General features: G+C 44.2%; 2 protein-coding genes and 1 long non-coding RNA gene across 4 annotated transcripts; all 3 read right to left on the bottom strand.

Moving 5' to 3' along the window:
- Positions 1-285: 285 nt before the first annotated feature.
- On the bottom strand, positions 286-2,734 carry LOC145554494 (uncharacterized). Its single transcript, XR_014090458.1, has 2 exons — positions 1,745-2,734; positions 286-1,668 (listed from the first exon to the last, which is right to left on the bottom strand). It is a non-coding gene; the product is annotated as an uncharacterized LOC145554494 (long non-coding RNA).
- Positions 2,735-8,549: 5,815 nt separating this feature from the next.
- LOC145554635 (CD5 antigen-like) lies at positions 8,550-14,108 on the bottom strand. The gene is made up of 5 exons (XM_081614815.1): positions 13,506-14,108; positions 10,721-10,826; positions 9,408-9,733; positions 9,032-9,325; positions 8,550-8,557 (listed from the first exon to the last, which is right to left on the bottom strand). The coding sequence occupies exons 1-5, from the start codon at positions 13,549-13,551 to the stop codon at positions 8,550-8,552; spliced, it is 780 nt and encodes a 259-aa protein (XP_081470941.1). The 5' UTR covers positions 13,552-14,108.
- A 7,060-nt stretch (positions 14,109-21,168) lies between these two features.
- LOC145554493 (uncharacterized) lies at positions 21,169-22,657 on the bottom strand. Of its 2 annotated transcripts, none has more exons than XR_014090457.1 (3): positions 22,135-22,657; positions 21,841-21,920; positions 21,169-21,764 (listed from the first exon to the last, which is right to left on the bottom strand). XR_014090457.1 is itself a non-coding variant. In XM_081614348.1 (3 exons), the coding sequence occupies exons 1-3, from the start codon at positions 22,574-22,576 to the stop codon at positions 21,672-21,674; spliced, it is 654 nt and encodes a 217-aa protein (XP_081470474.1). In that variant the 5' UTR covers positions 22,577-22,655; the 3' UTR covers positions 21,169-21,671. The 2 variants fall into 2 exon arrangements, 1 of the variants encoding a protein (XP_081470474.1); XM_081614348.1 differs by having other exon boundaries at positions 22,096-22,655.
- Positions 22,658-27,524: the final 4,867 nt, after the last annotated feature.

The raw sequence follows: 27,524 nt of genomic DNA, 5'->3' as shown, positions 1-27,524 counted from the left end.
TTTCATCCACTTGTCATATTTTCTTTCTAATTATGTCTTTTTAGTTTTTCTGTCTTTTTTGTTTCTTTGCATTTCTCACCAAGCTTTGTTTGCACCTATTTACATTTCTTCAGACTTCAGACTCCCCTCATCCAACTAGGAGGTGGACTGAAGTTTAACTCCTTAATCTGGTGGATGCATCTGATCTCCTGTCGCCCTCGACCTCTCCAGCTCCCTGGATCCTGTTTGTGGGTGAAATTATCTTTAACAGGCTGAGGAAAAACTGTATAAAAACCAGAGAGAATATAAATTCTTTGTCAATATTTATTTGAAGCTTTACAGCATTTGGAGTCTTTGCTCACTGAACAGTCAGGAGAAAGAGCCTCCAGCAAAACACAGCAAACTGTTTATAGGAAACGTTTCATTTAATTCACACAGTTTAACAATCTACTTGGCTACAAAACACACTGCAAGCAAACGCATTTTATTTCATATACAAATCAAACATTATGGCTGTCATAAGAATGAAAAAAGAAAATATTCTACGACTTTATAATAATCCAGAGTTCAGAGAAACATCTTCAGAAGACTTTCCCATGATCACAAGCTTTACACAAGAACCATAACACTGTTATGCATTGATCCACTCATAATCATAGTAACCATAAAATGTTCCATCCCATCTGCAGGCTAAGACAGACATGTAGCCGACGTGTTTGTTGCTACCTGTACTTGGTCTGCCAGTCACCAGAACCTCATTATTCACACAGAGTTCGTTTGTCCTTTACAAAGCTGTTGAAATACTAATTATATGCGTCCATGAATTTCAGCCAGTGAAGCTTGTTTACAGCGTATGCACTCTTCGTGTTGATTGGTAGTTAACGTTATCGTAGTAGGAGATCAGAGGCAGCTTGTCCACATCGTCTGACATATTTCCCTCCTCCGTCTCATACAGGTTGATCCCAACGGCAGCCATTTTGTTCATGCATCTCTCTCTCGTATTTTGGTCAAGAGTGTCCACATGTTTTCTTGTTGTTGGTCTTGAAGCCATGGGTCCACTAAGCATTGTACATGCACTTCCCTACTAAGATGGCGCGGATCACTTCTGGTTCAGACTTGATGGAACTGGATGTATTGGATGGGTTATCATGGCAGTGAAGACATACACCACCTACAGGCAGCTCACAGTATTACAAGCCAGGATCAACTGTGTTGCATTTGTCACAATTCAAAACCCCAACTAAGACGAGGACACAAACTGGGTTCAGGGCCTGAATGGAATTGGCCACCTAACCTTTGACCCCAAATATCCTATCATATGCTATCCTTGCAAGGTTGATGAAGAGCAGATTTTGATGAAGTGGGTTTTCTGTTGTATTTTGTTGAATGTTTTGCTTTGTGTTCCCTTATTTTATAAGTTTTACTTTAGTAGGTTTAGTCCAGATAAAAATTTCTGAATGTTGAACTTCCTTCCTGCTGCAGGAGCACAGAGACGTTTCATCATAGATACACAGACGGATAGATTTCCAGGAGTCTGAAACATGTCTCTGCTCCTTCCTGTGGATGTGAAATGAAGATCCTTTTCTCCTGGTTCCTTCAGACTGCAGGCTCCTCCTCTAAGCTGCCTTCAGCTCTGGATCCTTCATCATGATGGTTGTTTTCTGCTCCAGACTTCTGGTTTCTCCTGGCCTGGAAACAGAGGATGGTTCAGCTTCAATGCAAGAACTTTCCCAGCTGAACACATCATGCATGATACATGCAGTACCTTAAAGTAGAGGACCAGGACTGATCCCGGCAAACCCAGCAGGACGACAACCAGTCTGATGATCAAAGCAGTGAGATAGGCTGAAACCGAACAAAACAGATTCAGGATCAGCTTTCATCAGACGAGTCAAACCAGAAATGTACAATAATCATATAGACCCTTGTTTTCATGCTGCCTGTAGATCTGATCATGAACATTAATATCATCAATCCTCCTCTCTGACCTCATGAATGAGGCAGACAGCTGCTGGTTCACCTGAAGCAGAACTTCTCCTGATGGACTCCATGAGTTTACCTGAGACAGTGAGGTTGAGAGGCTGGCTCACAGAGGAGAAGTTATGGGAGAAAACGTAGACGTGGTAAAGGCAGCGGTAGGTTCCTTGGTGGGCGTGGCCAGCAGCAGCGAACAGGAAGAGGGCGGAGTGATTAACAGCTGGCAGGGTGTGGTTCAGAGTGTAGTTAGAGGAGCTGAAGATGAGCTGGAAGGAGCCGCCTTCATACTGAGGCCTGATGGAGCACATGATGCTGAAACCTGAGCCAATGAGGAGCTCAGACCCCTGCTTTCTGGCTGTGGAGACCCCGTCAGTGGAGGAAGAGAGGAAGATGAGCGGCTCAACCAGCAGATCTGGGAACGCAGAGGAAACACAGAGACAACTGGATCTAATCTGAGGTGGAAAACAAGATGGCATGAGAACGAGACAGGAGCTCATCACACTGGTTACCATGGTTACTAGCATGTTTATACATGGTTACTAGCAAGTTTATGACAGATCTTTAGTCTGTCACTAATATTTAAACCAGTGGTCCCCAACTTTTTTATTACAGCGGACCGATCAAGACTTGAAAAATGCTGCGGCCCGGTCGGGGGGAGAATAAGGCGGTGTTGGTGTTCCCGCTAAATCCTGAATATACCCAATTTGGATTGTCTTGGACTTTTTATCGCAGCCTCGCTGCCAGCATGCCTAGGTTGGCCCCATGTGGGGAAAAGGAGGGCAGACCATATGGGCCCCACATAGGCTGGTGCTCTACATGGGCAAACCCATATGGGACCCATATATCAGCCCTCCTTTCCCCCACATGGGGCCCACCTAGGCATGCAGGTAGGGCTGTGGGGTTTACCCTGTCTGAGAACGAGAATACAACCTGCTGAATGTGACAGGTAGCCAATCAGAAAGCGCGGTGACGTAAGAACAGAGGGGAATCCCAAACAGCTGACATTTCACGCAACTGAGAGTCTGGTGGGTGTCGGAGATGATATGTGGAAATGTTTATTATTATATGTAAAGGTCATTAGTACATATCTTTATTATGTTTATTCAGTTACAATGTTAACTATAAAAAAACAGTCACCTCCAAATCATAGTGCAGCAAATAGAGCGGATGCTCCCGTCGTCTTTTACCCACCGCCTTTTCTTTTTATTACGTCTTTTATCTCTTAAAATGACTCCACAAACTATCACTATGGCTTCTACATCGTCATCCGTGTTTGGTTATTCTAAATAATAGTTGGGGGTTTTGTGGATTATCCTCTGGAATCGGGATGTTTGTGACTGGAATCGGTTCGTGTTGCTCCTGCCTTGGACACACGAACCGATCGAACCTGTTGGACTTTTATCAGCTCTGTGGTCACAGAGGTTTGGAGAATCGGCCGACAATTCTTAAATCTTTCCGTCTAAACCAGACTTAAGACTCACAAGCTCTACTCATCTCCTCTCAAGCACTGCCCAAACGCTCTGACTCTGGTCGCTATGGTAACATTTATATATCCCTTTAAAATAACAGAAACGCCACAAAAACGAACATTTTACTTTCGTGAAAAACTTAACTCATGATAATGACTTACGGGAGTCTTGAGCTTGTTTCTCTGCAACGAGACGGTCTAAACTGGGAGTGAAGGGAGACAATGACACCCGAAGTGTTGCTTATATCCACAGCCTGCTTGGTCTCTACGAGGCGAAGCAGTTTGAAGATTCATTGCCTCATTAGTAGCCGGTCGCCACATGTTACGCAGAGCGGCATGTAATGTGGGACTCACCTACCGGTCCGGGATAAATCCATTCTCCTGTGTCTTCTGTGGGCCTTTTCCCCTTCGCAAAGAAACTTTCCAAAGACACCTGATCCGTCTCTTACTCATTTTGATGCTTGTGGGCTCAATGTTGGTGCGCAAGTAACCGAGAGAATCCGGTTAAAGGATTTTCAAAATAAAAGATCCTCCAGACTCAAATAATAGATAAGACGGAAATATTTCACTATTTCTTGCGCGGCCCGGTGCCAATTGGTCCATGGACCGGGTGTTGGGGACCACTGGTGTAAACCATTTTTAGTTTCCCTCTCCTCAAGGTTTCAGGTTCTTAGTTAAAGGTGACGGTTTCTCTGCAGACATCTGGAACCTGATGAAGAAACATTTTAAAACACATAAATATGAGAGTTCAGAGTTACCTGAGCAGATTAACTCATGGCTCTGATCACTGTTTCTATCATCAGGTAAACAGTTCTTTAATTCATATCCTGACTCCAAACAGTCAGACATGATCCCCCAAACTGGTCTCCATGAAGCTTCCGTTGATTTTCTTGCTGAAACAGCAGAACCACAGTCCAGTTCAACACAAACTGCAGCAGTTGAGTTCTTGTCCCAGTCACCACCCCCAACATCCACTGGTCTCCAGTCTTCTTGATGTTTCATCTCCAGTCTCCCGGCACATCGGCTGGTCTCTCCCACCAACCTGATGGGCGCTTGATTTGAGCAGAGACAGAGAGTTCATTAATGCAGGAAGTGAAGCAGTGAACAGCAGCAGGTCTGCAGATCCTCCTCTACCTGAACAGGTGAGTCCAACAGCTTGACCAGGTGAGCAGCTGTTTCTAACTGAACTCTTCCTGCTGCTGCAGGTCAGCAGAGCAGACTCACTGCCTTCACACAGGAACTCTCTGCTCCCCACTGGAGCCTCTGCTGCTCCATAGAGCGCCCCCTGGAGGACTGAAGGAGGCCCACAGCCAATCTCCCTGCAGACCACCTCTGCATCCTGCAGGTCAAAGTCTTTTTCACACACTGAGGACCACGACTGGTTGGTCTTCACCTCCAGTCTGCCTGAGCACCGGTTGGTCCCTTGAACCAGCCTGACTGAGTCTGTGGATGCAGAAAGAAAAAAGTTTAAAATCCTTCAGAACTTTATTTTTCTAAACACACATGGAAACATCTCTGGGTTTGATAAAAATACAAAGGAAATGTAAATAAAACCAAACTAGAAAAGTTCAGAGCCTCAAAGGTGGAGTGAAACCGACTGTACCTGGAATTTTATCTTTCATTTTATTTTTGCTGAATTTATCATATTTTTGGGACGTAAATATGTTCAGAAACTCATTAAAAGTCAAAAAATCTTTGTTCTTTGTGAAATTGTTAATATTTCAGCGGAATTAAAAATAAACATCGCAAAATTTCTCAACAGCGCCCCCTAGTTCAGTCAGGCCAACAACCATAACAAACAACAGGTTTTCCTGCTATTTGCACTAAAAAAAGGAAGCCCACTATTTTGGATAAAAAGTTCATTTTCTGTTGATTTTCAAGTTTTGAAAATGTCTGATTTCCTTGAACTTCTCCTGGGATTTTGATGCATCGACTTCAAAGCAGCAGAGATTAAAAGTTATAAAAATGATGAGTTTTTATAACTCATCATTTTTAACTCAACAAAAATGATGAGTTTTTGTTCACCTCTCCTTGGGCTGCCACCTTATCGTGGTGGAGGGGTTTGAGTGTCCCATTGATCCTAGGAGCTATGCTGTCTGGGGCTTTATGCCCCTGGTAGGGTCACCCAAGGCAGACAGGTCCTAGGTGAGGAACCAGACAAAGCGCAGTCAAAGACCCCTTATGATGAACACAAACTTTGGACTTGGTTTTCCCTCGCCCGGACGCGGGTCACCGGGGCCCCACTCTGGAGCCAGGCCTGGAGGTGGGGCACGATGGCGAGCGCCTGGTGGCCGGGCTTTTACCCACGGAGCCCGGCCGGGCTCAGCCCGAAGAGGAGATGTGGGTCCCCCTTCCGATGGGCTCATCACCTGTCGGAGGGGCCAAAGGGGTCGGGTGCATTGTGCTATGGGCGGCAGCCGAGGGAGGGTATCCTGGTGGTCTGATCCTCGGCTGCAGAAGCTGGCTCTCGGGACGTGGAACGTCACCTCTCTGGTGGGGAAGGAACCGGAGCTAGTGTGCGAGGCTGAGAGGTTCCGGCTAGAAATAGTCGGCCTCACCTTGACACATGGCTCTGGTTCTGGAACCAGTCTCCTTGAGAGGGGCTGGACGTACTTCCACTCTGGAGTTGCCCATGGTGAGAGGCGCCGGGCTGGAGTGGGCATACTTGTTGCCCCCCATCTGGGCGCCTCTACGTTGGGGTTCACCCCGGTGAACGAGACGGTAGCCTCCCTCCGCCTACGGGTGGGGGGATGGGTTCTGACTGTTGTTTGTGCTTACAGGCCAAACGGCAGTTCAGATTACCCACCCTTCTTGGAGTCCTTAGAGGGGGTACTGGAGAGTGCCCCTCCTGGGGACTCCCTTGTTCTACTGGGGGACTTCAATGCTCACGTGGGCAATGACAGTGAGACCTGGAGAGGCATGGTTGGGAGGAACAGCCCCCCCGATCTGAACTCGAGTGGTGTTCTGTTGTTGGACTTCTGTGCTCGTCACGGATTGTCCATCACAAACACCATGTTCAGGCATAAGGGCGTCCATATGTGCACTTGGCACCAGGATGCCCTAGGCCGCAGTTCGATGATTGACTTTGTCATCGTCTCATCGGATTTGCGGCCGTATGTCTTGGACACTCGGGTGAAGAGAGGTGCGGAGCTGTCCACTGACCACTACCTGGTGACGAGTTGGCTCCGGTGGTGGGGGAGGAAGCCGGTCAGACCTGGCAGGCCCAAACGTGTAGTGAGGGTCTGCTGGGAACGTCTGGCGGAGTCCCCTGTGAGACGGAGCTTCAACTCTCATCTCCGGCAGAACTTCGAACACGTTCCGGGGGAGTTGGGGGACATTGAGTCTGAGTGGACCATGTTCCGTACCTCCATTGCCGAGGCGGCCTATCGGAGCTGCGGCCACAAGGTTGTTGGTGCCTGTCGCGGCGGTAACCCTCAAACCCGTTGGTGGATACCTTCGGTGAGGGATGCTGTCAAGCTGAAGAAGGAGTCCTACCGGGCCTTTTTGGCCTGTGGGACTCCAGAAGCAGCTGATAGGTATCGGCGGGCGAAACGGCATGCGGCTCGGGTTGTCGCTGAGGCAAAAACTCGGGCGTGGGAGTAGATTGGAGAGGCCATGGAAACAGACTTCCGTACAGCTTCGAGGCAATTCTGGTCCACCATTCGGCGTCTCAGGAGGGGGAAGCAGTGCAGCACCAACACTGTTTATAGTGGGGATGGTGCGCTGCTGACCTCAACTCGGGACGTTGTGGGCCGGTGGTCAGAATACTTCGAAGACCTCCTCAATCCCACCAACATGCCTTCTGTTGAGGAAGCTGAGCATGGGGACTCTGGGTTGGGCTCTCCAATCTCTGGGGATGATGTTGCCGAGGTGGTCAAAAAGCTCCTCGGTGGCAGGGCCCCGGGGGTGGATGAGATCCGCCCGGAGTTTCTTAAGGCTCTGGATGTTGCAGGGTTGTGTTGGCTTACGCGACTCTGCAATATCGCATGGACATCGGGGGCAGTTCCCCTGGATTGGCAGACTGGGGTGGTGGTCCCCCTGTTTAAAAAGGGGGACCGGAGGGTGTGCTCCAATTACAGGGGGGTCACACTCTTAAGCTTCCCTGGTAAGGTCTATTCAGGGGTCCTGGAGAGGAGAGTCCGTCGGATAGTCGAACCTCAGATTCAGGAAGAGCAGTGTGGTTTTCGTCCTAGTCGTGGAACACTGGACCAGCTCTACACCCTCAGCAGGGTCCTGGAGGGTGCATGGGAGTTCGCCCAACCAGTCTACATGTGTTTTGTGGACTTGGAGAAGGTGTTCGACCGTGTCCCTCGGGAGGCCCTTTGGGGGGTACTCTGGGAGTATGGGGTACCGGGCCCTTTGATACGGGCTGTCAGGTCCCTGTATGACCGGTGTCAGAGTCTGGTCCGCATTGCCGGCAGTAAGTCGGGCTCGTTTCCGGTGAAAGTTGGACTCCGCCAAGGCTGCCCTTTGTCACCGATTCTGTTCATTACTTTTATGGACAGAATTTCTAGGCGCAGCCGAGGTGTTGAGGGGATCCGTTTTGGTGGCCTTAGGATCGCATCTCTGCTTTTTGCGGATGATGTGGTCCTGTTGGCTTCATCGGAACGTGATCTGCAGCTCTCACTGGAGCGGTTCGCAGCCGAGTGTGAAGCGGCCGGGATGAGGCTCAGTGCCTCCAAATCCGAGGCCATGGTCTTGAGCCGGACAAGGGTAGAGTGCCTTCTCCGGGTCAGGGGGGTCGTCCTGCCTCAAGTGGAGGAGTTTAAGTATCTGGGGATCTTGTTCACGAATGAGGGAAGAAGGGAGCGGGAGATCGACAGGCGGATTGGGGCAGCGTCTGCCGTGAAGCGGGCGCTGTACCGGTCCGTCGTGGTGAAGAGAGAGCTGAGCCAAAAAGCAAAGCTCTCGATTTACCGGTCGATCTACGTTCCCACCCTCATCTATGGTCATGAGCTTTGGGTCATGACCGAAAGAACGAGATCACGGGTACAAGCGGCCGAAATGGGTTTCCTCCGCAGGGTGGCTGGGCTCTCCCTTAGAGATAGGGTGAGAAGCTCGGTCATCCGGGAGGGACTCAAAGTAGAGCCGCTGCTCCTCCACGTCGAGAAGAGCCAGTTGAGGCTCAGGCATCTGTAGAGGCGTTCCGGGCACGTCCCACCGGGAGGAGGCCTCGGGGAAGACCCAGGACACGCTGGAGGGATTACATCTCGGCTGGCCTGGGAACGCCTTGGGATTCCCCCGGAGGAGCTGGAAGAAGTGGCTGGGCAGAGGGAAGTCTGGGCCTCCCTTCTGAAGCTGCTGCCCCCGCGACCCGACCCCGGATAAGCGGATGGATGGATGGATGGATGGATGGATGGATGGATGGATGGATGGATGGATGGATGGATGGATGGATGGATGGATGGATGGATGGATGGATGGATGGATGGATGGAGTTTTTGTTCATCTATTTGGGCTAAACTGAAAACTTTATCTGGATATTTAAATTATTTTAGTTTCTCCTGAAGGTTTCAGGTTCTTAGTTAAAGGTGACGGTTTCTCTGCAGACATCTGGAACCTGATGAAGAAACATTTTAAAACATAAATATGAGAGTTCAGAGTTACCTGAGCAGATTAACTCATGGCTCCAAACCCTGTTTCCATCATCATGGAAACAGTTCTTTAATTCAGATCCAGACTGCAAACAGTCAGACCTGATCAACCAAACTGGTCTCTTTGAAGCTTCCTTTGAGTATCTTACTGAAACAACAGAACCACAGTCCAGTTCAACACAAACTACAGCAGCTGAGTTCATGTTCCAGTCATCACCCTCAACAAACACTGGTCTCCAGTCTTCTTGACGTTTCATCTCCAGTCTCCCGGCACATCGGCTGGTCTCTCCCACCAACCTGATGGGCGCTTGATGTGAGCAGAGACAGAGAGTTCATTAATGCAGGAAGTGAAGCAGTGAACAGCAGCAGGTCTGCAGATCCTCCTCTACCTGAACAGGTGAGTCCAACAGCTTGACCAGGTGAGCAGCTGTTTCTAACTGAACTCTTCCTGCTGCTGCAGGTCAGCAGAGCAGACTCACTGCCTTCACACAGAAACTCTCTGCTTCCCACTGGAGCCTCTGCTTCTCCATAGAGCGCCCCCTGGAGGACTGAAGGAGGCCCACAGCCAATCTCCCTGCAGACCACCTCTGCATCCTGCAGGTCAAAGTCTTTTTCACACACTGAGGACCACGACTGGTTGGTCTTCACCTCCATTCTGCCGGAGCACCGGTTGGTCCCTTGAACCAGCCTGACTGAGTCTGTGGATGCAGAAAGAAAAAAGGTTTAAAATCATTCAGAACTTTATTTTTCTAAACACACATGGAAACATCTCTGGGTTTGATAAAAATACAAAGAAAATGTAAATAAAACCAAACTAGAAAAGTTCAGAGCGTCAAAGGTGGAGTGAAACCGACTGTAAATAGGATTATTTTTCTTTTTAAATTTGACCCAGTTTCAAACGTTTGTCCATGACATGCAATGCACCAGATCCACACTAAGAGTTTACTGGAAGTTTCCTGGGCTGCAACCATGATATGGAAATAATCTATTACCAAGCACTGTTAGATGAAGTCACTCCATCAGGTTTATTCGCATATTGTGCACAACACAGAGAGAATATAAGACGATCAATAGTGAAACATTTCTGATTGAAAACTCTCCCAGGCAGAGACAACATGAGTTTTATACCAAGGCTGAGGGAGAGACGGTCTGGTTCTCATGCAGCTGCAGGAAAACATCTCCCAACCTTGTGCATGCAACCCAAATAGCTTCACTTGGTGAGAGTTCACCAGCATTTAGAATGAAGACAATATAACCAGCAGATTTTACCTTACAATCATTTGTCCACTACAAAACAGAGAAGAGCCAAATGAGGCGGCTGTTGATGTTAATTCAGTATTTGGACGTGTGGCCAACATGGACTGAACTTCCTCTGCTGCCATTGTTAAAACTACAGACAGACTGTGATTCTAAAATAACACAGAAAATCAAGGTCATCGTTCAAACTTCTCCTTCTGTTCGCTGATTGGTCCAGTAGAAAATCTACCAGAGGGAATCCAGGTGAAGGGGAAGAAGCCCAGACTGAGCTGGAAGTGAGAATCTTTTTAAAGTGGAGTTGGAAGCAGAACAGGAAGGAAATGGCCAGGATATGAAATCACCTGAACAGATGATCTGTAGATTGTTGCTCTCATCTCTTTGTATCGACACCACAGATCCACAGTGGAGCTGTCTGCAAGCTACAGCTGCTGATGTAAGGTTCCAGTTCCAGTCCCAATATTTCACTGCTTTCCATTCTCCCAGGTCCTTCTTCTCCAGTCGGCCACCACAGCGACTCCTTCCTGCTACCAGTCTGACTTCATCAGACAGCGCTGGAAGAAACAACATTTACTGTTGGGTTACAACAAGCAGAGACAGATTGATTTAGGATGTGTTGACAGGATCCTGTTGATGGAGTTTATTTGATCTTCTCTTAGAGGCAGAGCTATCAGGGATGGTTCTGATCAAAGCATCTTTATGCTGGAATGGCCTAGTTAAAGCCCAGACCCAAATGTTATTTATGCTCTGTAGTAAAACCTGAAATGTTTTTATTATTCACCTTTTCTATCCATTTATATTTATGTCTTTACTGAGACCAACCAAAGTCAAATTCATTGTTTTTATGTAAAAGTTTTAAAATCCAGTTGATTCTGGTTCTGATTCTAAATCTGGTTCTGGTTCTGTTTCTTGTTCTGAGTGCAGAGAGATCATCATTATGTGCCTCAGCAGCCTGAGATCATGTTCCAGACATTAGCTTAACATCTGTCTTCCTCCAGAATGAGTCTGACCCCCCAGCAGTAGGAACTGGACCCATCTGGGCCGATCACTAAGAGAAATCTACCTGAAACAGAAACACTGAGTGCAGCCGTCTAAAATCAGAGCTTAAATTCATGAACTCTCTGCCACCAAGTCACTAAACTGGTTCTGCTGAACTTCAGATGTCTGTCAGCAAGAGGACTATTAGTTACTGACTCCATCACTGAGCAGAATGTTGATGTTCCTGACAGAAACGTGGCTGGATATCAATAATGACTCATCTGAACTAATTGAATCAGTGATTTTTAATTACAATTTTTAAGTGAGAATAGAAAACATGAAATCTGAGGAGGGGTTGCTACAAAATATCAGATTCATAAAAACTGTAAGAAGGTTGATTTAGGTCATTTGAACTCTTAAATATCTGGGAATTGAGGTAAAAGCCCATAAATTAGCTCTGATGCTAACTCTATACAAAACCCCATCATATGTGGAAAACATCTTTATTGACTTTAATGGTTTTATCTGTTACATGCATTGATCATGACTGTTAGATAATTGTGGGAGATTTCAACATCCTTGTTGACGAGCCTGAAGACGGAGGAGATTAAAAGCTGATATTCTTGATCGTTTTGGTTTAATTCAGCTTGTTGACCCAGCAACACACAATCAAGGTCACATTCTGGTTCTGGTCATCAGTAAGGTGTGAATATTTCCAGCGTCTCTGTAACTGATGTCTCCCTGTCTGATTATTTCACTCTTATCTTTGAAACCACAATAACCATCGACTCATTAAGCCAAACAGCTTCTGTCATAAAATCTTCTTTCACTGAAACACAGCAGAAACTTTAATCAGTTATATTTCCCCACTTCGCCTTCATGCTGCAACCTGTAGATGAGCTGCTAGATAACTTCCACCATAACATCTCAGGTATCATTGATTTAATTGCTCCCACTAAAGTGAAGGTTGTGTCTGGTAGGAACTAAATATGTGCCAACAGTTAGATCTGCAAGACGACTCTGTGGTAGAACCGAACGTAGATGGAGTAAAACTCAACTTCACGTTTATTATGAAATCTGTAAAGACTGAACTAAAACATTCATGCTCTTTGCATAAACCATAAACTAAAACATGAACAATGATTGAGTTTTATTTGCCACAGTTGACAGGCTCACAAACCAGCTGAGCTGCAGTCGAACACGGCCTGCACATTTCTTTAGAGGAAATTAAAACTTAGAGGATTAATCTGCACATCCACACTAAATCCAATATCAATGCTGTACCTGAACATAACAAAGGCAGAATAAAAGACACAATTTCAAATATTCAACTATGAAAACTTTGAATAAATTATAACCAGATTCAGCTCCTCTTCCTGCTGTCTTTATATCACACCCACAGCTTTTCTTCAGTAAGTCCTGCCTGTCAGAAAAGCTGTTTCAACAATTAACTGCAAAACAACCAAAACTCTGAGTTTCTTTACATCTGGACTAAAAACCCAGCTGGTCAGATTTGCTTTGAAACAAAATAAATGAAACACTGAACAACATTTTGATGAGTAACGACGGCACTTTGACTAAATGTACTGTTTACTGGTTTACTGCGTCTTTTAGGACTTTTTGTGTTTTTCTGAAGTAAAGCACTTTGAATCGCCTTGGTGCTGAAATGTGCTTCACAAATAAACTCGATCGATTGGTTGATTGATTCTAATCTGCAGCAGGCAGTTCAACATCCTGCCTGAGACACTCCCACGTCAGACGGAGCTCAAACGTTTTCACCAACACAACCGGCGGTACCAGAAGCTGGTCCAATGACCGTGGTGCTACTGGGCTTGGTTGGCCAGCAAACGGGCCTGACCAGAACCTCAGAGAGAACCTGTGGAGTCAAGAGGAAGATGAGAGAATTGATGCAGAAGGAGCCATTTTATGAGGCTCCACCTGTTTACTGCACAGAGTTTCTGCTGCTTCTCCTTATCAATCAACCAATCAGATTCATTTTATAGATCATTTCAGCAACAAGGCAGTTCAAACTGTTTTACATCATTAAAACACAAAAACCAACAATTCTTGGTTTATTGGCTCCTCAGCAGCAAGTAGACAATATAAACATCACTAACTGTGTAGCAGCAGCTCTATGATCGGAGACCAGAAACAGTTTCCAGTTTTTAGTTTGTAACATTTAACATGTTTATCAGTAGATAATTGTTAATGTGAACTCTAGTGAATATTAGTGTTTGATGAAAGTGGAGTCCTACCTGAGCTGCAGAGACACAGAAGCAGCATCAGAGCTGTTTGCTCCATGTTTCCTCTGATGTGGAGTGAAGCTTCGTCTCTTGATGTGATCAGGATGTGGCTCCAGACTCTGAAGACTTCCTACTTTAAGCTTTTTTATCTGCTACTTCCTGAACGTCGTCACAGTTCAGGTCTTTGGCTGCTTTCAGAGACAACGCCTCCTTCCTAGGAGCTCATCATGAAGATGGGTTCAAACTGGGCCTACTGGGATTCAGAGGTTTCACCAGTCAGTCTCTGTTGTTCCTGTGTTTAGTTCAGTCCTTGTTCTGCTTGTGGCCGGAGTGGATCCAGGTGTGTCATCCACTGAAAGGGAACCTGATGTTGTTGGCAGCAGTAGCTCAGCTTCCCTCCAGGAAGGGGTCACAGCTGGACAGAAATGAGCCCAGGTGTAGCTGCTATGAAGAGGAGAAACAGAGAGAGAACATGAACTGAATGTCAGCAATGACTGCAGACAATGCAAGCAGGGTTTCCCCCCAGTGGATTATAAGCCTGGCAGCCCGCCAGGCTTTACTTGACCCTCCACCAGGATAAGCATTGCTTGTTTATGTTACTTGGATAATAATAATAACAATGATGATAATAATAATAATAAGCCGTATTGCAAGCATCTCTGTTGCTCTGAGCGTTTCACTGACAGAGCAGATTTATTCCTAAAAGATAAGTTTATACTTTATGCATTTAAAGCCAGGAGAGCGGACCAATCACACAGTTGGCACCTCTGCATGTTGCCTCGTGCTCTATTGTTTGATCTCTGAAGTTACCTCAGCGCGGGTCACGCGAGCCTTCTTTCAATCAAACTGGACACAGGTTGACCTGTATTGTTATTTTCATCAACCCCCTGTGAGGAATTATGACTCTTTGGAGAACTCTGTTATCAGGGTAAGAGTTTAAAACCCTCCGCGTTAGTTCTGGTTGCGCAGCTCTTGTAGTCGCGCTTTCAGAGATGCGGCTGAGGACTGGTGAAAATGATTCATATTTGTGGACAAAAAATTATATGCGGCGTTTACATCTAGGGCTGAAACGATTCCTCGAATGATTTGAGTACCTTGATTATTAAAATTCTTGTTTTATTATTTAGCACAGTTTGTTCCGGTGTTAAGCCCAGATACGCATGCCTGCCCAAAATTGCATCCCCTATTGGGCATAACACCGGGTTTTCGTTGTTTTCGGGGGACCAATAAGCCTCCTTAAAACGACTGGCGTAATGCCTGGAGTTCGGCAGCCTTTCTCCTCCGGGAGCTGCTGGTTCAGAGCGCTGTGGGATTATTTATACAGGTAAGCGGATAGAGTGAGCAGTTGGTGCTTATAGTGTAAGTGTAGCTTTACAGACGAACCGCTCAATAAATTTCATATCACCTCGGTCTCAACAAACGGGAGGCGGAAATCCTCCTAATGGTACATGGCTGGTCGATGAGCTTCTGAGTGACGAACGAAGGTGTCAAATCCCGTTGCTAACAAAAGCTATAAATGGCTGAGCAAGGCCCACCTGTCAAGTTTCCCGTTTTGGCAGGGAAACTACCGTCTTTTATCCCCTTTTTCAACATTTTTTAAAATTGTTTTTTGGTAAGTATTCCGCTAGTTAGCATCATTCCAGGGAACCTGTGGGGATTTTTCCCATCTCTCTACTCTTTTTAGTTACACAACAATAACAATTTATTTCTTGTGTGACCCCCACAAAGTGTGGTCACATTTGTTGGATTCAATTTTGATTTTAATTTAGGATTTGACCTTGTTTTGAAATTTTGGAGCAATGCCACGCAATTACACAAATGCGCCGCTAGATGGCAGAAGCGAGCCCTGACGGGACTGACGGTGCGAGATTTCGGTGTCGAGGAAGTTCCCCTCCATTCGGATGAGAGCTACCAGCACAGCAACACCGTCTCTGTGGCTCACTCGATTTTTTTTCTGTTTAAACGGGTTGGTTCGGGTTTAAGCTGAAAACTGAGATGTGATCAACATGATTGATCTGTTAAGCGTCGTGACCTCGGTCCCCGGTGTATTTGGTTTGTGTTATTTTATGTTGTCATTATAGTTAGCTAATAAGCTCTCGGTTAGCTGCTCGGAGGATTTCCTCAGATGCTACGTGAAGAATGCGTATGTTTTATATAGCCGTCTGTAATGTGCAATATTTTACAATTCCTTGTATAATAATAAGCTGATGTTGTGTTATAGAAGAACTAGTAGAAGTGTGAATGTATAGTCACAATTTTTCAAAGTTGTATAATGAGTTTATTATTATAACCTGAAATACGGATGAGAGCTACCAGCACAGCAACACCGTCTTATGTGGCTCACTCGTTTTTTCCTGTTAAAACAGGTTATTTGCATCTGCTTGCCTGTCCCCCACTGAGACCCGCAACACTTACTCACAGAAATTCAAACACTCTTTATAAAGTCTTCCATTAGCACACTTAGCAGTGAGTGAATGAGGATGATTGACAGCATTAAGGCTGTCCTGCTTCTGATTGGTTGTTTGTGGTCAGGACGCAGCATTTCTCTAGACAGCAATAGCAGCTCAGGGAGGAAGTGGAGGAGATTGATCTCTTCACAGATTATCTGTTTCAAACTGTCACAACATGGTGACAGCTTTAACAAATGTGGAAAAGCATATTTAAAAAAAATTAAATTTATATTCTGCAGCTTGAACTAAATGCACATCGGGTTTTTTGAGAAGTCTGGATTGCTTCATGTATATTTTGTACGTTGCCTGTGACTGTTGCTGGTGGGGAGAGAGCTTTCAATGAGCTAACACTGATGATAAAAAAAATTAAACAACCTATTTGCATGTATCTGTTGCATGTAAAATTCACCAGCAGTGAACATTGAGCTAGTATCAGTATTTGACCAATGAAAGCAAGGCAGCTGCAAGCCTTTAACATTGTGACGCTTTTTATGAGTCAGATAGACTAAAGAAATGATAACAGCAGCTGTGAAGGGGGCCCAATTTCATCCTGGGGCCCAAGATTCCTGGCGGCGCCTCTGCTGCCCAGTGAGTGGTTCTGTCTCTGCGCTGTAAAGTTTATGTATGTGGTCCTGATTGGCCGGTGAGTTATTGGTTAAGTGGTTCAGCCCAGTGATGAGCTTTTGCGTTCGAGTTGTAGTCACACATCACGCTGGTTTTATCTTATTTTATTATTATTTTCATAATAATTTTTCTGTGCTGTAAATACTTAGCATGTTTTCTGTGGCAAACCTTGAGCAAGGATGGAGAGTAGTAGGAGAAAGTAGCAAAGGGAGGAGAAGTGGTCAGTTTGTCCTCCAGGAGGATTCCTGGAACATCTTCAGATTATAAATCTGGAACATTTAAATGTATTTTTTTTTTCATAAGTCATTTTTCTGTCATTTAATTTCAGATTTAGTCTTTGACCATCAGAGCAGAAAGGCTTCATAGAGGCAGAGGGAAATCTAAACATGAATCTGGATGTTCAGCCTCTGTGAGCTGCGTGATGCTAATCTGGACTGAAGCGTCAGCAACATTATCAGCTTTATTGCAACATAACCAGGTTTTTAGGGTTAATCTAAACTTTAGATCTTCAACTGGAAAAAGTTGTTTATTTCAAAGAGCTGAGATATTTTAGGCCCATAAAACTAAAAACATATTTTATTTAGAATATTAAACTCTACCAGCTCCTTTATGTTGCTGCAGCAACATGCATTCATATTAGCTGAACCTCTGCAGCTCTGATCTAAAATTAGAGCCCAGTTGGGCCAAAGTTTGATAGTCGGGTCGGGATTCTGTGGTGTATTCTTAATAAGTCATCAGGTTTATTTTGGCATAGAAACCATAACTAATTGCTCCCTTGGACTAATTTCAATCTATATATTCATAGTTTTACTGAACAAACAAAAACGTTTTTGCATGTTTAGCTTTAGCCATATTCGTATAGATCACAGTTTCCTTTGCTTTGCCTGACTTGATGTACTAAATGATGAAATATCAGTAAATAAATGAAAATTCTGACTCTTTAAAGTCCCCAAAACAGATTACAGTCTTCTGAGTTAAATTTCTATACCTTTCTGTCATAATTGGCACAATCCTACTACTATGTTATTAGTGGAGCTAATTTTTAGCTTAGTGCTAAAGCTAACTTAAAGGTTGAGAAACTATTCTTTCTTCATGAAGCGTGGGAATTCAGAGTTTAAAGTTGTAAAAATGCCATGTTAAATTTTATATTTTTGAAAGTTTTTTAATTGTGTTTTTGATCATTATTGATTTGAAATCAGTGTACAGTTTGATGTCCAGACCAGGTAGTATGGCCTTTTTGTACTTTTTGTAGCCATTAAGGAGCTACAAAAAGTAAAGCTACAAACAGCTTTACTTTTTGTAGCTCCTTAATGGCATCCCATAACTCCCACTGTTACGACCAGTCTAGGGGGGGCCCGGTCGCAACATGAAGGATCCATCCTCCTCCGATCTCAACATCCGACACACACAAAATTGAACAGTTGATAATGATTTATTTTTAAAAAGATATATCTTTTTTTATCAAGATGTTACAACTGGAGTACTTGGCTTCAGAGTGAGCTATCGCCGAAAACAACAAACAAAAAGAACCTATCTAAATAGTAACAGAAGCTTACCTAATCAAAAGTAAATAAACCAAAGTACAAAAAAACTTACCTTCCTAACCTAAGAAAAACATGAGAAAACTAAGGAAACATAAACGGCAACTCACTCCTACACTCCAGAACTCTAACACAGATAAACAAAGGAAAAGGGTGTGGCCGGTGGAGATGAGTCGAGGATGGAACACAGGAAGTCCGCGTCAGCATCTTTTATGTCCGTCCCCTCCGAAAAGCAGCCAATGGGACATCTCCGTCGTCTTCTTGGAATCAATCAATCAGGGACGGGCACCTGCCGACTCATCATTTATAATCAACTGTACGCCGTCAGTCGTAACACCCCCTTTCCTAAAAATTAAACACACCCCCAAGTGTTTAATTCAAATGAGAAAACTAAAAAAATTCTAGACAAAGCATCAGCTATTACATTATCCTTACCCTTTTTGTAGTTAATCTGCAAGTTAAAGCCTTGCAGAAGCAGAGACCAGCGCATCAGTCGATGATTGGAGTTGCGCATTTGGGAGACAAAAACTAGCGGGTTATGATCAGTAAATACTTGTACAGGTTGCGCACTAGAACCAAGATAAACTTCGAAGTTCTGTAAAGCAAGTAATAAAGCAAGAGCTTCTTTTTCAATTGTACTGTAATAAAGCTGATGTCTGTTAAACTTTTTTGAGAAGTAGCAGACAGGATGGTCTATGCCTTGCTCATCTTCTTGCAGAAGAACAGCTCCGGCGCCAGACAAACTGGCATCAACTTCAAGTTTAAAGGAACGTTCGAAATTTGGCGCAGCCAGCACTGGTGCACTGCACAACAATGCTTTGGCAGACTCAAACGCAACCTGACAAGATGAAGACCAGACAAAATTTTTCAAAGGACTAACAAGTTCAGTGAGTGGACTAACTACAGCTGAAAAGTTTTTACAAAACCCGCGATAGAAACCACACATTCCCAAAAAGCGACGCAAATCTTTTTTTGTTTGCGGGACAGGAAAATCGATTATTGCCTGCACTTTAGCAGCAATAGGACGCACTTGTCCTTGACCAACCTGTTTTCCTAAGTAGGTGATAGTGGCTTTACCAAACTCTCATTTAGAAAGATTTAATGTGAGAGAAGCATCACGAAAACGATTGAACACTTCTGAAAGAGTTTCCAGATGTTCTGACCAAGTAGCGGAATAAATTACTACATCATCCAAATATGCTTCACAATTTTTCACTCCAAATAACACCTTTTGCATTAAACGTTGGAATGTAGCGGGTGCATTACGCAGCCCGAAAGGCATAACGGTATATTGCAGGAAATAATCGGGAGTCACAAAAGCAGAAATTTCAGAAGCCCTGGGTGTTAATGGAACTTGCCAATAACCTTTTAACAGGTCCAATTGGTAACAAATTTGGCGGAGCCAACACGATCAATGCAGTCCTCCATTCTCGGAAGCGGAAAAGAATCGGCCTTAGTGACAGCATTAACTTTTCTGTAATCGGTGCAAAATTGAGATGTGTTGTCTGGTTTTGGGACCAGAATACAGGGCGAACTCCACGCGCTGTTACTGGGCACCGCTAAACCATGTTCAACCAGGTAAGCCACTTCTTGTTGCATTAAAACACGCTTCGTTGGATTTATTCTATAAGCATGTTGTTTGATTGGTTTCTCAACTTCCACATGAATATCATGGAAAAGCACAGATGTTTGCTGTGGATGATCTGAGAAAAGCAACACATTAGTTTCAATCATCTTTTAAATCTGGATCATTATGTAATTGAGATTTGTAAAGGTTTTCATAGAACTTTTTAAAGACATCAATTGTTGCAGAATCAAAAAACTGTTTTCCATTTGAATCTGTGATCGAAGAAAAAGACTGGGCCTTTTTCTCCCTCTCCACCAGATGATTAACACAAACCAAACAGTTTGCTGATGTCCTGTAATACCTTAACAACATGTGAGCTACTGTTGCCTTCCACTCTCTGCATTCAGCTTCTTTCATCCACTTGTCATATTTTCTTTCTAATTATGTCTTTTTAGTTTTTCTGTCTTTTTTGTTTCTTTGCATTTCTCACCAAGCTTTGTTTGCACCTGTTTTCATTGATTTACATTTCTTCAGACTTCAGACTCCCCTCATCCAACTAGGAGGTGGACTGAAGTTTAACTCCTTAATCTGGTGGATGCATCTGATCTCCTGTCGCCCTCGACCTCTCCAACTCACTGGATCCTGTTTGTGGGTGAAATTATCTTTAACAGACTGAGCAAAAACTGTATAAAAACCAGAGAGAATATAAATTCTTTGTCAATATTTATTTGAAGCTTTACAGCATTTGGAGTCTCTGCTCACTGAACAGTCAGGAGAAAGAGCCTCCAGCAAAACACAGCAAACTGTTTATAGGAAACGTTTCATTTAATTCACACAGTTTAACAATCTACTTGGCTACAAAACACACTGCAAGCAAACGCATTTTATTTCATAAACAAATTAAACATTATGGCTGTCATAAGAATGAAAAAAGAAAATATTCTACAACTTTATAATAATCCAGAGTTCAGAGAAACAGCTTCAGAAGACTTTCCCATGATCACAAGCTTTACACAAGAACCATAACACTGTTATGCATTGATCCACTCATAATCATAGTAACCATAAAATGTTCCATCCCATCTGCAGGCTAAGACAGACATGTAGCCGACGTGTTTGTTGCTACCTGTACTTGGTCTGCCAGTCACCAGAACCTCATTATTCACACAGAGTTCGTTTGTCCTTTACAAAGCTGTTGAAATACTAATTATATGCGTCCATGAATTTCAGCCAGTGAAGCTCGTTTACAGCGTATGCACTCTTCGTGTTGATTGGTAGTTAACGTTATCGTAGTAGGAGATCAGAGGCAGCTTGTCCACATCGTCTGACATATTTCCCTCCTCCGTCTCATACAGGTTGATCCCGACGGCGGCCATTTTGTTCATGTATCTCTCTCTCGTATTTTGGTCAAGAGTGTCCACATGTTTTCTTGTTGTTGGTCTTGAAGCCATGGGTCCACTAAGCATTGTACATAGACTTCCCTACCAAGATGGCGCGGATCACTTCTGGTTCAGACTTGATGGAACTGGATGTATTGGATGGGTTATCATGGCAGTGAAGACATACACCACCTACAGGCAGCTCACAGTATTACAAGCCAGGATCAACTGTGTTGCATTTGTCACAATTCAAAACCCCAACTAAGACGAGGACACAAACTGGGTTCAGGGCCTGAATGGAATTGGCCACCTAACCTTTGACCCCAAATATCCTATCATATGCTATCCTTGCAAGGTTTATGAAGAGCAGATTTTGATGAAGAGGGTTTTCTGTTACATTTCGTTGAATGTTTTGCTTTGTGTTCCCTTCTTTTATAAGTTTTACTTTAGTAGGTTTAGTCCAGATACAAATTTCTGAATGTTGAACTTCCTTCCTGCTGCAGGAGCACAGAGAAGTTTCATCATAGATACACAGACGGATAGATTTCCAGGAGTCTGAAACATGTCTCTGCTCCTTCCTGTGGATGTGAAATGAAGATCCTTTTCTCCTGGTTCCTTCAGACTGCAGGCTCCTCCTCTAAGCTGCCTTCAGCTCTGGATCCTTCATCATGATGGTTGTTTTCTGCTCCAGACTTCTGGTTTCTCCTGGCCTGGAAACAGAGGATGGTTCAGCTTCAATGCAAGAACTTTCCCAGCTGAACACATCATGCATGATACATGCAGTACCTTAAAGTAGAGGACCAGGACTGATCCCGGCAAACCCAGCAGGACGACAACCAGTCTGATGATCAAAGCAGTGAGATAGTCTGAAACCGAACGAAACAGATTCAGGATCAGCTTTCATCAGACGAGTTAAACCAGAAATGTACAATAATCATATAGACCCTTGTTTTCATGCTGCCTGTAGATCTGATCATGAACATTAATATCATCAATCCTCCTCTCTGACCTCATGAATGAGGCAGACAGCTGCTGGTTCACCTGAAGCAGAACTTCTCCTGATGGACTCCATGAGTTTACCTGAGACAGTGAGGTTGAGAGGCTGGCTCACAGAGGAGAAGTTATGGGAGAAAACGTAGACGTGGTAAAGGCAGCGGTAGGTTCCTTGGTGGGCGTGGCCAGCAGCAGCGAACAGGAAGAGGGCGGAGTGATTAACAGCTGGCAGGGTGTGGTTCAGAGTGTAGTTAGAGGAGCTGAAGATGAGCTGGAAGGAGCCGCCTTCATACTGAGGCCTGATGGAGCACATGATGCTGAAACCTGAGCCAATGAGGAGCTCAGACCCCTGCTTTCTGGCTGTGGAGACCCCGTCAGTGGAGGAAGAGAGGAAGATGAGCGGCTCAACCAGCAGATCTGGGAACGCAGAGGAAACACAGAGACAACTGGATCTAATCTGAGGTGGAAAACAAGATGGCATGAGAACGAGACAGGAGCTCATCACACTGGTTGCCATGGTTACTAGCATTTTTATACATGGTTACTAGCAAGTTTATGACAGATCTTTAGTCTGTCAGTAATATTTAAATTATTTTAGTTTCCCTCTCCTCCAGTTTTCAGGTTCTTAGTTAAAGGTGACGGTTTCTCTGCAGACATCTGGAACCTGATGAAGAAACATTTTAAAACATAAATATGAGAGTTCAGAGTTACCTGAGCAGATGAACTCATGGCTCCAATCACTGTTTATTTCATCAGGTAAACATTTCTTTAATTCAGATACTGACAGCCAACAGTAAGAACTGATCTCCCAAACTGGTCTCTTTGAAGCTTCCTGTGATTTTCTTACTGAAACAGCAGAACCACAGTCCAGTTCAGCACAAACTACAGAAGCAGCTGAGTTCTTGTCCCAGTAAAAATCCCAAACATCCACTGGTCTCCAGTCTCCTTGATGTCTCATCTCCAGTCTCCCGGCACATCGGCTGGTCTCTCCCACCAACCTGATGTCTTGACCTGAGCAGAGACAGAAAGTTCATTAATGCAGGAAGTGAAGCAGTGAACAGCAGCAGGTCTGCAGATCCTCCTCTACCTGAACAGGTGAGTCCAACAGCTTGACCAGGTGAGCAGCTGTTTCTAACTGAACTCTTCCTGCTGCTGCAGTTCAGCAGAGCAGACTCACTGCCTTCACACAGGAACTCTCTGCTCCCCACTGGAGCCTCTGCTTCTCCATAGAGCGCCCCCTGGAGGACTGAAGGAGACCCACAGCCAATCTCCCTGCAGACCACCTCTGCATCCTGCAGGTCAAAGTCTTTTTCACACACTGAGGACCACGACTGGTTGGTCTTCACCTCCAGTCTGCCTGAGCACCGGTTGGTCCCTTGAACCAGCCTGACTGAGTCTGTGGATGCAGAAAGAAAAAAGTTTTAAAATCCTTCAGAACTTTATTTTTCTAAATTCACATGGAAACATCTCTGGGTTTGATAAAAATACAAAGGAAATGTAAATAAAACCAAACTAGAAAAGTTCAGAGTATCAAAGGTGGAGTGAAACCGACTGTTCCTGGAATTTTATCATTTATTTTTATTTCTGCAGAATTAATCATATTTTTGGGACATAAATATGTTCAGAAACTCATTAAAAGTTTAACAATCTTTGTTCCTTGTGTAATTGTTAATATTTCAGCGGAATTAAAAATAAACATAGCAAAATCTCTCAACAGCGCCCCCTAGTTCAGTCAGGCCAACAACCAGAACAAACAACAGGTTTCCCTGCTATTTGCACTAAAAACAGGAAGTCCACCATTTTGGATCAAAGTTAATTTCTGTTGATTTTAAGGTTTTGAAAATGTCTGATTTCCTTGAACTCCTGGTATTTTGATGCATCGACTTCAAAGCAGCAGAGATTAAAAGTTATCAAAATGACGAGTTCTTGTTTATCTATTTGGGCTAAACTGAAAACTTTATCTGGATATTTAAATTATTTTAGTTTCCCTCTCCTCCAGGTTTCAGGTTCTTAGTTAAAGGTGACGGTTTCTCTGCAGACATCTGGAACCTGATGAAGAAACATTTTAAAACACATAAATATGAGAGTTCAGAGTTACCTGAGCAGATGAACTCAAGCCTCTCATCACTGTTTCTATCATCAGGTAAACATTTCTTTAATTCAGATCCTGACAGCCAACAGTCAGACCTGATCCTCCAAACTGATCTCCATGAAGCTTCCATTGATTTTCTTGCTGAAACAGCAGAACCACAGTCCAGTTCAGCACAAACTAGAGAAGCAGCTGAGTTCTTGTCCCAGTAACCACCCCTAACATCCACTGGTCTCCAGTCTCCTTGATGTTTCATCTCCAGTCTCCCGGCACATCGGCTGGTCTCTCCCACCAACCTGATAGGCGCTTGATGTGATCAGAGACAGAGAGTTCATTAATGCAGGAAGTGAAGCAGTGAACAGCAGCAGGTCTGCAGATCCTCCTCTACCTGAACAGGTGAGTCCAACAGCTTGACCAGGTGAGCAGCTGTTTCTAACTGAACTCTTCCTGCTGCTGCAGTTCAGCAGAGCAGACTCACTGCCTTCACACAGGAACTCTCTGCTCCCCACTGGAGCCTCTGCTTCTCCATAGAGCGCCCCCTGGAGGACTGAAGGAGGCCCACAGTCAATCTCCCTGCAGACCACCTCTGCATCCTGCAGGTCAAAGTCTTTTTCACACACTGAGGACCACGACTGGTTGGTCTTCACCTCCAGTCTACCGGAGCACCGGTTGGTCCCTTGAACCAGCCTGACTGAGTCTGTGGATGCAGAAAGAAAATAGGTTTAAAATCATTCAGAACTTTATTTTTTTAAACACACATGGAAACATCTCTGGGTTTGATAAAAATACAAAGAAAATGTAAAGAAAACCAAACTAGAAAAGTTCAGAGTATCAAAGGTGGAGTGAAACCGACTGTTCCTTTAATTTTATCATTCATCTTTATTTCTTCTGAATTTATCATATTTTGTATCTTAACATGTTCAGAAACTCATTAAAAGTCAAACAATTTTAGTTTATGTGAAATTGTTAATATTTCAGCGTAATTAAAAATAAACATATCAAAATTTCTCAACAGCGCCCCCTAGTTCAGTCAGGCCAACAACCAGAACAAACAACAGGTTTTCCTGCTATTTGCACTAAAAACAGGAAGTCCACCATTTTGGATAAAAAGTTCATTTTCTGTTGATTTTCAGGTTTTGAAAATGTCTGATTTCCTTGAACTCCTCCTGGGATTTTGATGCATCGACTTCAAAGCAGCAGAGATTAAAAGTTATCAAAATGACGAGTTCTTGTTCATCTATTTGGGCTAAACTGAAAACTTTATCTGGATATTTAAATTATTTTAGTTTCCCTCTCCTCCAGGTTTCAGGTTCTTAGTTAAAGGTGACGGTTTCTCTGCAGACATCTGGAACCTGATGACGAAACATTTTAAAACACATAAATATGAGAGTTCAGAGTTACCTGAGCAGATGAACTCATGGCTCCAATCACTGTTTATTTCATCAGGTAAACATTTCTTTAATTCAGATACTGACAGCCAACAGTAAGAACTGATCTCCCAAACTGGTCTCTTTGAAGCTTCCTGTGATTTTCTTACTGAAACAGCAGAACCACAGTCCAGTTCAGCACAAACTACAGCAGCAGCTGAGTTCTTGTTCCAGTAAGGACCCTCAACATCCGCTAGTCTCCAGTCTTCTTGATGTTTCATCTCCAGTCTCCCGGCACATCGGCTGGTCTCTCCCACCAACCTGATGGGCGCTTGATGTGAGCAGAGACAGAGAGTTCATTAATGCAGGAAGTGAAGCAGTGAACAGCAGCAGGTCTGCAGATCCTCCTCTACCTGAACAGGTGAGTCCAACAGCTTGACCAGGTGAGCAGCTGTTTCTAACTGAACTCTTCCTGCTGCTGCAGGTCAGCAGAGCAGACTCACTGCCTTCACACAGGAACTCTCTGCTCCCCACTGGAGCCTCTGCTGCTCCATAGAGCGCCCCCTGGAGGACTGAAGGAGGCCCACAGCCAATCTCCCTGCAGACCACCTCTGCATCCTGCAGGTCAAAGTCTTTTTCACACACTGAGGACCACGACTGGTTGGTCTTCACCTCCAGTCTGCCTGAGCACCGGTTGGTCCCTTGAACCAGCCTGACTGAGTCTGTGGATGCAGAAAGAAAAAAGTTTCTTCAACATTTTCACTGAATTTATTTCCAGTTTGTTCAGCAAAGCTAAATCACTGCAGACTCTGAGTGGAGGAACGAACCAGAGAGGGGAGCTGGGCAGAGTTTTATTATTAAATCTAGTGTTTAATGTTCTTATCGTCTCCCTGTACTGCAGGCCCTGGAGATCAGTGGAAACAGATAAACAGAAAATTACACTACAGCAGCACAAAGATCCTATGAATTATCAGTTATTTATTAATATTTCACCCTTTTCTTGTCTTCTACTGATTTGCTGCTGAACCAGCTGATAAAAACAATGTGATGACAGATTTAATCACAGAATAATAGAAACTATCATCATCTTTTTACCCTCTAAAGTTAATTTGTGGAGGAAGTGCAATCTTTGATCAGCCTCTTGGCTGTCAGCTTCTTCTCAGTGACATCCAGGTTTTTATAACCCTGAATCTGCTCCACTGGTTCCTTTAATCTAAACAAAGTTCATTAAATCACTAACCTGGTAAAAACCAGCCCCTCTGTTCTACACTTTGCTTCATCCAGAGAGTCTGGACTGTGTTGAGGTTTAAATTTGACCCAGTTGCAAACGTTTGTCCATGACATGCAATGCACCAGATCCACACTAAGAAGTTTACTGGAAGTTTCCTGGGCTGCAACCATGATATGGAAATAATCTATTACCAAGCACTGTTAGATGAAGTCACTCCATCAGGTTTATCGCATATTGTGCACAACACAGAGAGAATATAAGACGATCAATAGTGAAACATTTCTGATTGAAAACTCTCCCAGGCAGAGACAACATGAGTTTTATACCAAGGCTGAGGGAGAGACGGTCTGGTTCTCATGCAGCTGCAGGAAAACATCTCCCAACCTTGTGCATGCAACCCAAATAGCTTCACTTGGTGAGAGTTCACCAGCATTTAGAATGAAGACAATATAACCAGCAGATTTTACCTTACAATCATTTGTCCACCACAAAACAGAGAAGAGCCGAATGAGGCGGCTGTTGATGTTAATTCAGTATTTGGACGTGTGGCCAACATAGACTGAACTTCCTCTGCTGCCATTGTTAAAACTACAGACAGACTGTGATTCTAAAATAACACAGAAAATCAAGGTCATCGTTCAAACTTCTCCTTCTGTTCGCTGATTGGTCCAGTAGAAAATCTACCAGAGGGAATCCAGGTGAAGGGGAAGAAGCCCAGACTGAGCTGGAAGTGAGAATCTTTTTAAAGTGGAGTTGGAAGCAGAACAGGAAGGAAATGGCCAGGATATGG

The sequence above is a fragment of the Poecilia reticulata genome, chromosome 13, assembly GCF_904066995.2.
Source record: "Poecilia reticulata chromosome 13, P_reticulata-male-v2, whole genome shotgun sequence".
Classification (NCBI taxonomy): Eukaryota; Metazoa; Chordata; class Actinopteri; order Cyprinodontiformes; family Poeciliidae; genus Poecilia; species Poecilia reticulata.
Note: the sequence above shows the minus strand (reverse complement) of the source record. Positions and strands in the feature narration are given on the sequence as shown.